General features: G+C 41.9%; 2 protein-coding genes across 5 annotated transcripts in view; both read left to right on the forward strand.

Moving 5' to 3' along the window:
* The first annotated feature begins 61 nt into the window (after window positions 1-61).
* On the forward strand, window positions 62-8,499 carry TCTE3 (t-complex-associated-testis-expressed 3). The gene is made up of 3 exons (XM_029286498.1): window positions 62-168; window positions 5,465-5,623; window positions 8,236-8,499. The coding sequence occupies exons 1-3, from the start codon at window positions 79-81 to the stop codon at window positions 8,344-8,346; spliced, it is 360 nt and encodes a 119-aa protein (XP_029142331.1). The 5' UTR covers window positions 62-78; the 3' UTR covers window positions 8,347-8,499.
* A 3,145-nt stretch (window positions 8,500-11,644) lies between these two features.
* Window positions 11,645-12,541, forward strand: part of PHF10 (PHD finger protein 10) — a 15,759-nt gene continuing 14,862 nt past the window's right edge. For all 4 annotated transcript variants that reach the window (XM_015827708.2, XM_015827710.2, XM_015827709.2 and 1 more), the window contains exon 1: window positions 11,645-11,739. In XM_015827708.2, coding sequence (XP_015683194.1) covers window positions 11,671-11,739 — 69 coding nt within the window. In that variant the 5' untranslated portion in view covers window positions 11,645-11,670. The remainder of the gene's footprint in view (window positions 11,740-12,541) is intronic.

The following is a 12,541-nucleotide window of genomic DNA, read 5'->3' on the forward strand; positions in this document are numbered from 1 at the left end:
TCCTAACGGGTCCGTGTGGACGGTTGCTGCGCCGGTAAATCACCGTCCGCTCCAGGCAGCCTAAAGTGAGGAGTCCCAATGGATAAAGCCAAAAAAAAGCTGGGCGTCACTCCTTCCCACGCTGCACAGGCATGGGGAAAAAAACACAGCACTACAGACAAAGATCAGGTCGGTCGTGTAAGACTAGGCGGCCCGGCTCTACCTGCGCGTGCGCGGAGCAACATTGGGGCGGGCCTCAGGTTTGAGGCTTCCCACTGAGTGGGCGGGGTCACGCGATCGGCTGCGGGGTGGTAGGGAGAGCTTGTTGCACCTGTTTTGGTGGGATCGTGCGTTTTGGAAAGCCGGAGCTGCCTCTTTTGCTCGGTTAAAAAGCTGTGTAGATGTGGGCTCGGCCCAAAGTTGTGTTAAGGTACACGAAGAGCGCTTGCTGTTAACAATAGTAAAGTTGTCTTGCCAGTTTTTCTCAATCCTGGCAGCTTTAAGACGTGTGGACACTCAGAATTCCCTTAGCCAGCATGCTCTAGTCTAGGAATTGAAGTCCATATCTCTTAAAGTTGCCAAGTTTGAGAAATACTGGTCTATGTCAAGCATGTTGCAGAACCAAGGCGACCCTGTTCAGAAGGGTTAATTTTGGTTTCTACTATATTATGTTTATGTACTGTAAAGTAATAATAATAATAATAAAAGTTGGAAGGGACCTTGGAGGTCATCTAGTCCAACCCCCTGCTCAGGCAGGAAACCCTATACCATTTCGGACAAATGGCTGTCCAGTCTCTTCTTAAAAACCTCCAGTGTTGGAGCATTCACCGCTTCTGGAGGCAGGTTGTTCCATTGGTTAATTGTTCTAATTGTCAGGAAGTTTCTCCTTAGTTCTAGGTTGCTTCTCTCCTTGCTTAGTTTCCACCCGTTGCTTCTTGTCCTGCCTCAGGCACTTTGGAGAATAGCTTGACTCCCTCTTCTTTGTGGCAGCCCCTGAGATATTGGAACACTGCTATCATATCCCCCCTCGTCCTTCTCTTCATTAAACTAGACATACCCAATTCCAGCAGCCTTTCCTTATATGCTTTAGCCTCCAGTCCCCTAATCATCTTTGTTGCTCTTCTCTGTACTCTTTCTAGAGTCTCAACTTCTTTTTTACATTGTGATGACCAAAACTGGATGCAGTATTCCAAGTGTGGCCTTACCAAGGCATTGTAAAGTGATATTAACACTTCACGTGATCTTGATTCTATCCCTCTGTTAATGCAGCCTAGCACTATATTGGCCTTTTGGGCAGCTGCAGCACACTGCTTTCTCATGTTTAAATGATTGTCCACTAGGACTCCGAGGTCCCTCTCACAGTTACTACTATTGAGCAAGGTACCCCCTATACTATAGCTGTGCATTTTGTTTTTCTTGCCTAAATGTAGAACCTTGCTTTTTTCACCATTAAATTTCATTTTGTTAGATAGCGCCCAGTGTTCAAGTCTGTCCAGATCCTTCTGTATCTTAAGCCTGTCTTCTGGAGTGTTGGCTATTCCTGCCAGTTTGGTGTCGTCTGCAAATTTGATGAGTTCCCCATCTATCCCCTCGTCCAAATCGTTGATGAAGATGTTGAATAGCACTGGGCCCAGAACAGAGCCCTGGGGCACCCCACTACACACTTCCCTCCATGTAGATGCGGTTCCATTGAGGACCATTCGCTGAGTGCGGCCGGTCAGCCAGCTACGGATCCATCTGCTGGTGGTGCTGTCTACCCCACATTTTTCTATCTTGTCAAGTAGTAGGTTGTGATCTACTTTATCAAATGCCTTACTGAAGTCCAAGTAAATTATGTCCATAGCATTCCTCTGATCCACTAATTTTGTCACTTGGTCAAAGAATGCAATAAGGTTTGTCTGGCATGATCTATTTTTGACAAACCCATGTTGGCTTTTAGTAATGACTTTGTTTGTCTCTAGGTGTTTGCTGATTCGTTGTTTGATTATCTTTTCCAGGATCTTCCCCGGTATTGAGGTCAGGCTGATAGGTCTGTAATTTCCTGGATCCATCTTTTTTTCCTTTTTTGAAGATGGGAACTACATCAGCTCTTTTCCAGTCCTCTGGTAATTCCCCTGTGCTCCAGGATCTTTGAAAAATATAGTTCAGTGGTTCTGAGATCACATCTGCCAGTTCCTTGAGAACCTTGGGGTGTAATCTATCTGGTCCTGGCAATTTGAACTCGTCTAGGCTGGACAGGTGCTCACTTACCATTTTCTTGCCTATCTTAACTTGTGTTTCTATTCTGTTTTTTATGGCACTATTTTTGATAGGTTGGTCTGTTTTTTCCCTTTGTGTAAAGACAGATGCAAAAAATAAGTTAAATAGTTCTGCTTTCTCCCTGTTGCTTGTCACCTTCTTGCCACTTTCACCCACTAGTGGACCAATCATTTCCTTCACTTTTTTCTTGTTTTTTACATGTTGAAAGAAGCTTTTTTTTATTATTTTTGACTTTGGTCGAAAGCCTTAGTTCATTTTGAGCCTTGGCTTTCCTCACTTGATCTTTGGAGGCTCGGGCTATTTGCTGATATTCTGACTTATGTGTCCCTCTTTCCACTTTCTATAGTTGTCCTTTTTATCTTTCAATTTGTCAAGAGAGTTCTTTATGCAGCCATGCTGGTTTCTTTTGAGAGCTGTTATTTTCCCTCTTTGTTGGTATTGTGCTAGACTGGGCTTTTATTATCTCATTTTTCAAAATTTCCCAAGCTTCTTGAGTTGTTTTTCCCTTGAGGATTCTCATCCATGGAATCCTTCCCAAATCCTCTCTAAGTTTATTGAAATTAGCTCTCTTGAAGTCCAAGACTCTAGTTTGACTGTGTTCTATTGCTTGTGCTTCCATAATGTTGTACATTTTTTGCTTGTAGTAACTTAAATGTATGTCATTCTAGCTTCTCTGTATGTGTATTATGTTTGCTACTCTTACCTATTATGCTATCAAAATTCAAATTGGAATGTTTTTGTTTCACAAATTCTTCAAGTACCCTATGCATGAATAACATAATAGAAACTCGTATTTGACTTTCCCTTGGAGAATCATTAGCAACCCTATCTGAGTCTTTGGTCAAGTATACTGTTCTATGTTATAATGAATCCCTCAAAATGGAATATATACACTGCAGAACTAATTTATGTGGCTGCAAATTAGAACATTCCATTACATTCAATTAAAGAGCCACTTTGGTATAGTAATGCTGGCTTACAAACCAGGATACTGTGAGTTTTAGTCCTGCCTTGAAAAACTGGCTAGGTGACTTTGAGCCAGTCACTCTCTTAGTCCAACCAACCTCATAGGATTGTTGTGGGGAATTTTGGTGTTTTAACCATTTTGAATTGTATATGAAAAAAGTGGGGCATGCTGGAAAAAAATCTAATTCTCCCTTACTATGTTTAAATTTTATCATTTTAATTTTGTGAGTGAAATAAAGTTGTCTTTATGTATTGGGGGGTTTAGCCTTTACAGTCAGGAAAACACAGAGCTTCAAGCTATGACATATCAGGTATGGACCCAGATGATGAATCCATCACAGATTTTACAAAAAACGAGCTCTTTGTATTCAAGACTAGCTTTGCAAGACCGAAATATGCTAACACTTACAGAATGGAACCTTATAGAAAATGTGAGGCTCACATAGTAAGGAAGAGAGCTGAAGATATTCTAAAGGTAGAGTATTTTCTAATAAGAATTAGGCTCCAAACCATAAGTTCTATTACTTAATGCTTTTTATTATATCTCCTATCAACATCATAGCTTATTTAAAATGTAGTTTATAGCAAATAACTTATTAAGGTACAGGTAGTACTTGAGTTATCACCACAATTGAGCCCAAAATTTATGTTGCTAAGTGAAACATTTGTTAAGTGAGTTTTGCACTATTTTATGTCTTTTCTTGCCACAACTGTTAAGTGAATGATTGCATTTGTTAAGTTAGTAACTTAAGTGAATCTGGCTTCCCCATTGACTTTGCTTGTCAGAAGGTCACAAAAGCTGATCACGTGATCCTAGGACACTACAACCATCATATGAACCAGTTGCCAAGCATCTGAATTTTGATCATGTGACCACGGGGATGCTGCAACAGTCATAAGTGTGAAAAATAGTCACGTCAGTTTTTTCAATATTGTAACTTTGGTCACTAAATGAAATATTGTAAGTTGAGGACTACCTGTAAATGGAGCCTATTCATACACTCCAGGCCCGTTTGTGTCGGAAGCCCCTTTTAAGGCGCTTCTGGGTTGAAAAGATTAGCCACTGATATCACTGTTGCCTAGGGGATGCCCGTGGGGTCTCCTTTCCTGTTCCCGTTGAGGAGCTAGAGCGAATGATGGCAGCTCACCCAGCCACGCCGCAGCACTCAGGCCTCGAATGCAGGCTTGTTAAACTTCAGCCCAGCATCCTAACCTTCAAACCAGCATCCTAACCACATGAGCCACTACGCTCCATGTCATCATATACTAATAGAAATATCAGCAGTATTGGAGAAGTGTCCGTGTGTGTGTGTCCATGTGTATATAATTAATTTTAATTAAATTTACTGAAATTCCCATGAGTGCATTTGCAAGTGCCCAAGTTGGTCACTTTTGCTTTGGCCACCAATAGCCTGTAAGGGATACTTTTTCCTGGCTGCCTTTAGTGTTTTCCAGAAGAAAAATGACTGACTGAAACATTCCTTGCAGGGTGAGTTGGGAAATGTTAACATCCTACTTTGTCCTGGGCAAATTATTTTTGTCCATGCAAGGAACATTAGTTCTCTCTTTGTGCTGAACTTTTTTGTGTAAGAAGAAACAAGAAGTGAAAAGTATTGGACTTCAGCGTTGGGCTTTTGGAAGGGGCAGGGCCATCCTTCACTAAGATCCACCACCTGACATAATTTAACTGCTAACTTTTGGTAATGTCCTACAGTATGGACAACCTCTATGGTTCTACCTCTATGGACAAACAAGAGATATTACAATTGAATTCTGAACATTTCTCACAAATTAGTTCCCAGAATTTCTTGGGGGAATATAATCTCTAAAATTAAAGTGGTCTGAAACTCAAAAAATAATAAGCACAAATATATTCTAAAATCCTATGAAATTATATTTAACTTTTCAAATAAAATGGTTCCTAAAATGGGCTTATTTTTAATGTTGCAATAGTGCTCTACCAAAATACAGCAGTTTGACATTTCCCCCCCTAAAAACAGTGGGATAGTGCATAGCTTATTTAAAACTGAAGTTCCATGAAGCAAACCTTCAAACTGAGTACAGTCCTATTATATAGGTTAGATTAGTTACAAATCCTATTGAATGCCATAAACTATTGAATACTATATTTACTGGAAAACAATATACCTACAGGATGTATCAAACAGAATAGTTTAAATGTTAAATGAGTACTTTATGGACTATTTATAGACAAGCATATTTAATATAATTATTGGCAATTTTGTTTGATCCTTAATAGCAGAAACTTCAAGATTTCAAATATATTGGAATCAATGGTGCCCCTACTTGTACAGCTATCTCAGAAGATGTATTAGCAGGTGTCAAGGAACTGGGATTTGATCGTTACAAGTATATAGTTCAGGTATTTCTTGTGGAAAAGACTGGTCAGTCAATACATGTAAGTATATAAACTACCCTATTCTGTTCTCTGAAAAATGCCCACATTTGCCTGTTGCAGTTATGCAGAATATTGCTTTTCAAATGGAATCCTATCAGATTACTAAAGTGGAATGAACTACCTTGCTAAATTCTACACAAAGCCTTATAATCTAGCATTTTCAAGAACAGTCAGTCAGATGCATATAGAAAAATGCAAGCAAAGCATGTAAGTAATGGCCATCATAGCTGAAACTTTTTTTTTCATTGGGTTCAAATTCATCTGTAGAAAATTAGCTCTGGTTGAAGTTAGTAAGATGTAATAAATGGCTTTGCACATAATATTATCACCATCCAGTTCTACTGTGGTTTACTTGTTGAAATAAAGCACTTTATTTATATCAGTTAAAATGACTAAAGTTGTTGCAACTTTACTGGTTACTTTTTGGTGTTCCATCAGGTGTGACAGAAAAGGCATGTTATGGATGTGGTGGTAAAAAGTTCCCTCCTACCTCATACACATGTAAGCTGCATTCATTACCAAGCCTATGAATCTATGAACATTACCAAACCAAACATATGAACTGCAGAAGGTGCCCTTGTACAAAAACATTCACAGCAAGTGGAATTGATCCTGAGTGGTGACAAGGAAGAACCATATCTCAGAGATAATATGGCTACTGCCAAAGCTTTGCTGGGGATCCAGTATATAGTGTTGCAGGAGGGATGGAATCCTCCTGTGCCCATTCCGTGGTTTCCATCGTCGAAAGGGGTGGCCGGTCTACAAGGTGCCAGAGATTCCCCATAGGGGCTTCTCTGGTATGGATCTCCATTCCTCCCGGCGGAGTTTCTCCGTGGGGGTCTGGAGTGGAGACTCAGTGTCCGATGTAGGTCGGGCACCCATAAAAAAAAGCTATACAATAGAATCACCAGCACACCATTCAAGAACAGCGCAGCCTTTTTATAGGATTGATAACCCCCTCTGATCCCCAAGCCAGATGGTAAAGCTAGTTCTTTCTGGAAGGCCAGCAAGGTTGGGGCCAACCTGATTTTGAGGTGTGTGTAGATGGCAACAGGTGCAACAGCAGAAAACGCCCTTCTTCTGGGTCACTCCAGATGACTTTCTCTGGTGAATGGAACCTGCAACAAGCCTTTTTTGCTGGACCTGAGTTGAGGCAGTCCCCTTATATAATTAAATTGTATATTCAAGTATCAAGGAGCTGGGTTGATTGTTACAAGTATGTAGGTACAGGTATGTAGGATTTATAAACATGTATTTCTACCCCACTTACATAATTAAATAGCAATATTTTTAATTATATAATCAAATACATGTACTATACTAAGACTCAACTGAATCATAAATAGATCAGTAAATAAGAAAAAATATACAAATTTTTCACTTGGCAGAATATTTTTTCAAATCATTTAATAAAGTAGGGGAGCAAGAAATTATCAGCATAAACTTTCATGAATACAGTATAGTACACTTCATTAGATGCATGATGTGGGAACTAATTAATCAAACTTGATTTAATAAAAATGTACTAATTAACTATATAATAGGGAAAGAATTGAGACATATTGTATGGGTTGCATTTTCCTCTGAATTCTTTTTTTAATGCCTTAATGCCTTGGTATGTGTATGATCTTAACTCACAATAATTCACCTCATGAACATAAAAGTTTTATTCAGAAATAAAATTGGTATTTTCCCCATGCTTTTAAAGATTCTGCACGATTTTTATAACAGAATTACATGGGCCTCTGGATTTTTTTTTCCTCTTGAAGTAAAAACTCAGGGAAATGTGAATCAGTTTTAAAATTTAAATGTTGGGGTAAATTACTCTAAATTGTATGTTTTAATTTTTGCAAAATAACCATGTATATCAGTATTGTGAAGATCGCCTACATGCCAGTCTGCAATATATAATTCCCATTTCCATGAATAACATTTTTGATAGACAGGGAATTTGCTCTAACTTTGCTTTCTGTATAATGCTAAATATAATTTTTTTTTATATCTCTTGATTAATTACAGGACTGGGTTTTAATTTAAGTCTTCTTTTATATTTTAGGCTATGCTCATGAAGATACACTTTAAAAAAAAAAATCTGGTTAATTCTAATACTAGTTTGGTACCTCTCCAATGTCTTATAGACATTTTAGATAGAATTTTTTATTTGTATAGCATTGCATTTTCTTTCAGATTTTTTTTCTTAATTTGCATTCATTTTGCCCAGGGGTCTTCAAAGTTGGCCTTTTTATGACTTGTGGACTTCAACTCCCAGAATTCTGGGATATTATTGTAAACTGGGCAGGGCTGTTATCTTCTTCCATATGTAATGTTTGCTCTTAAATTAAACTTTTTAAAATTTTTATTAAATCAAGTTCGATTAATCATCATGTCACCATGTTACATATTATGCAGTGACATTGTAGAAATTATTTCAACTGTTGCAGTTTAACTCTAACTTTTGGCAATTTATAGATAATTCTGTTGAACTGAACAGACAATAATCCAACAGTCTCATCATAATATATTGTTGCAATAGATTTGTTATGTGATTATTAATTATAATTTTAAAATGTATGTTAGCTAATTTGTTGCTACTTTGTTGTTTTTTTCTTCAGATTGCCAGCAGATGGGTGTGGGATGTCGCAAGAGACACTTGGGTTCAAGCTCAATATGAAACTGAGACCTATGTTATAGTGGCTCTAGTAGTTGCTTCCTATTTTGAGTAATTGGTTTATTTATTTTAGAACATTTATATAGCCGCCTACTCACTCACAGAGACTCTAGATGGCTTCCAAACAGTAACAAAGAAATATTGTAGTAATATATTGAGATTTTCTAGTTTATTTCCTCAAATAAATGTATTTTTTTTTCAACCATGCTACTACAGTGACATTTTTTGAGCAAAACATAACAGAGCGATATTCCTTGCTGCCTGTTAAGAATTGATAACCAAACAACTGGGCATGTTTGTAATTGTATACAGGTAGTCCTCATTCAGTGACCACTCTACATTATGATGGTGCTGAAAGAGTAGCGATTACAACTAGTCTTGAAGTTCTGGTTGCCAGCATAGTGATGGCAAGAGAGCAAAGCAAGGTCTAAAGATTTGGCACAGAAAGGATTACATCAAAAAGGCAATTCAAAACTCCTCCCCCCATGTCCAACCGTCTGGTTGAAATCCAGCCAATCCACAGGTCCACCATGTTATGAGAAGCTGGAGACTTAGCACCCATCTCAAGGTCTCTCTCAGTTTCATTTCCCAACGGTCCCAGGATCTATTGTCTGGAGATAAGGCAGATGTTTTCAGGGAAGGCATCTCGTACAGAGCAGAGCAAAGCAAATAACATTCCCCCTGCAAGTGCCCTCCCAACAATATGGCAAGCCCCGAGAATACATAAGCAAAAGCGAAAAAGGGGAAAAAGGGAAGGATTAAAGGAAAATACATTTGAGGGGCTCTGACAATCCCTATGGTCACATGATTGCAATCTTTGCAATCCTGTAGCACCTGGCAGTTATGTAATCACAATTAGATACCTTCCCTGCCAGCCTAGTCCAGTTTAAGACTTTATATATATCCATATATGACTAAAATTCTTATATCTGTTTGATAATTTGTAATCTTCAATTGGGCAAAGCAGTGCATCATAGAGCAAGTTTTGGATCAAAAGGGCTAACTTACAAAATGCATGCAAAATCCAGCACCCGTTGCTCCCGTGGGACTGAAATTTGTTAAAATTGTGGCCACTTCAGCACCACATCTTCTGACTACACTTCCCGGAAACCCATAGGTTGCTTGATGCAAAGGAAAATGGGAAAGGTGTATCCCCTCTCTTTCCCACCTCCCTCTGGCCCCTGTGGCCAAACAGCTGGTGGCTGGACCCAACAGGGAAGTGGGTATTGGTTGTTTTGGAATAGAGGCTGAAATTTGAAATCTCTTTCAACAGCAGTGGCTAGTTTGGAGAAGAAACCAGTTGTCTGCTGGCAAGTTTGAGCTGATTGGGAGGCACTGATGGTTCTTCCTGGAGGAAGGAGGCCCTTGGGGTACAGGAGTGCAGTTTTCTTCACGTTTCACCATTCTTTGTTCCACCCATCTGCCACACACACACCCCCCCAGCAAAGTGGCAGGCACTTCCTCAGATCAGCTGAGGTGGAGGAGGAGGACACAACTTCACTGGGGGAAAAAATAACAGGTGTGGGCTGTCTAGTTTGGACTTTTAAAAATCTAGGTGACCACTAGATGGCAGAAAAAGTTTCTGTATTTCCTATCATCTTGAAATGATTTGGATATTTGCAGCCCAGATATGGTGGCAATATTTTATGCAACACTTAACTGCATTTGTTAGGCTGGTATCTTGCCTTTCTTCCAGGCTTGCTTCTTTGGTTTTTCTCCCAACCACCATGGCTGACCGATTAAGGCTTCAAAACATTTGCAACCAAGACCACATAATTGCAATAGCATCTAGTTCTGTTTTATGAGTGGGCTTGACTGAGTCTCACAGCCTTGCCTCCACACACATATACTTCGGCAAACATCTGGAAGGACATAGGTTACCTAGAAGAAATACAAATAAAAATCAGGAGACTCTGAATTCTAGTCCTGCCTCAGCATAAAAGCCGGCTGGGCAACTTTGGACTAGTCAACTCGCTCTCAGCCTAACTCACCTCACAGGGTGGTAGTTGTGGAGAAAATAGAAGGAGAGGAAGGATATTAGGTTGCAGCCTTGAGTTACTAATAGAAAATAATAGGCAAGATAAAATAATCTTTTTTAAAAAATATATTTTTAAATATTGACTCAATATGTTTGCTGACTTCACTGACCTCACTCCCAGATGGGTCTAGGTCAGGGGTAGGCAACCTTGGCTCTTTTATGACTCGTGGACTTCAACTCCCAGAATTCCTCAGCCAGCTGTGCTGGCTGAGGAATTCTGGGAGTTGAAGTCCACGAGTCATAAAAGAGCCAAGGTTGCCTACCCCTGGTCTAGGTCTAGGACAGTGGTTCTCAACCTGTGGGTCGGGACCCCATTTGGGGTCGATCGACCATTTCACGGGGGTCGCCAAGCAAGGCTGTCCGCCATTTTTTTCCCCTTTTCCGGCGGGTGCCATGGCCCTTGGGCTGGGCCAGCTGGTGGTCGGCCTGCTCCATCTCTGCCGCTTGCCAGCTAGGCCTCGGCTGGCGCAGGGGGCGGAACCACGCATGCGCGGCGCTCCCGGGCAGGGAAAGTCCTCGACTTACGACCGGTTGGGTAGTCCTCGACTTACAACCAGTTTAGTCCTCGACTTACGACCGGTTTAGTCCTCGACTTACGACCGGTTGGGGTCGCGGCATTAAAAAGGTTGAGAACCACTGGTCTAGGACAACTCGCTGCTGGACAACTCCTGCAGGACAGGTTACACTAATATCAAAGAAATAGTGAAATAAAATCATTAAAAGGAAGCAAAAGGAGGGACAGAATGAAATACGAATGACAAAATGTAATTAAATTCAAATATTTTTTTCAATTATTTTAAATATTTAAACTGAATTGTTGAATTTGTCCCACAGCAAGTTGCCCCGCGGCGGGTTTGCCGTGGGGAGTTGGCCGCACCAAAGTTGTCCCCTTTCCGCCCCCAGGTCAAGGCACGCCGCTAAGAAAACAGCGGTCACTCGTAATGAATAAATAATACTCGGATCGAGTAAAGCAGTGTTTCTCAACCGTGACACTTTTAAGGCATGTGGACTTCAACTCCCAGAATTCCACAGCCAAAGTCCACAGGCCTTAAAAGTGTCAAGGTTGAGAAACACTGGAGTAAAGGCACGCATTTACAGCGCAGGCTCCAAATCACACTTTTCCCGCCCGACTTCCGAACTAGCATTCCAGGCGGCCAAGTCGCTCGCCTCGGAAAAGACCGCGCCTTCCCCCGAGCGAAGAAAAAGCGATTCGGCGCCTGCATTGCCATCCCCGAGCCTGCAGGTGGCGCCGGGCCTGAAGCGGTGGCGGGTGGGGTGGGGTGCGTGGGAGGGGAGAGGGCGGCGAAGCGGTCTCTAGCCCAGCCCCATCCGTGGCCGGCGATGGCGGCGGTGCTGTCCCCGCGGGTGTGCGACAGCGACCCAGCCACGCCCGGAGCCCAGTCTTTAAAGGTGAGGCGACGCGCAGGTAGAGCGAGGGAAAGTGTCCTTTCCGGCCGCCTAGTCTTCTCGGTCCCCCCCCCCTTCCGTCCGTCCGTCAGCGCCTGTCGTCCGTCGCGGAGGAGGACGCCCCCGGCGGCTTAACGCCATTTTCCTCCCCTCGAGGGACACCGGTCGGGCTAGCCGTTCCTCCGTGGAGGGCGGCGGCGAGACCCGCGTGGGGCTGGGGTTTGAATCCTTCCACCACCTTCCGTGAAGAGGAGGAGCCTCCCGGGAAGGTCTCTGCCCGGCTCCGCCTCATCGCCTCCTGGGACTGGGCATCTCCCGGATGGCTGTCCCTGGAGAGGCAGCCTGGTTTTTCTTTCCGCTGCTCTTGCTTGTCCCGGCAGGGATGGCTCGCTCTGTGTTTTGGTTCTTAATATCGCCTCCCGCTCTTCGTTAATCACTCTCTGAAGGCGCCTGGAGGTCAAACCGTTTTGCCCCCCGGGTTTTACGTAGGGTTGCCAGGTCTGCTTCCAAAAAATAGCGGACAAGCGGGGGGGGGGGGTTAAGTAGTAAAAAAAGTAGACTGTACAGCTTTAGATTACGTACCATTTCATCGTAAAGCTTTTGAATAAAAAAAAAATGTCCACTATTTTGTGAAAAAAAATAGTGAACATAATGTGAAAAAAGTGGACCGTCCGCTCAGATAGTGGACACCTGGCAACCCTAGTTTTACATGTTATGGGTTGGTGGTGGGGCGAGATCCGTTGGATCCTTCCCACTTAACTCTCCTTCGAAGGACTGAACAGGAGTCGAAGGATTTTAGCACGTC

Source organism: Protobothrops mucrosquamatus, unplaced genomic scaffold (assembly GCF_001527695.2).
Source record: "Protobothrops mucrosquamatus isolate PMUCROS unplaced genomic scaffold, P.Mucros_1.0 scaffold3893, whole genome shotgun sequence".
Taxonomy (NCBI): domain Eukaryota; kingdom Metazoa; phylum Chordata; class Lepidosauria; order Squamata; family Viperidae; genus Protobothrops; species Protobothrops mucrosquamatus.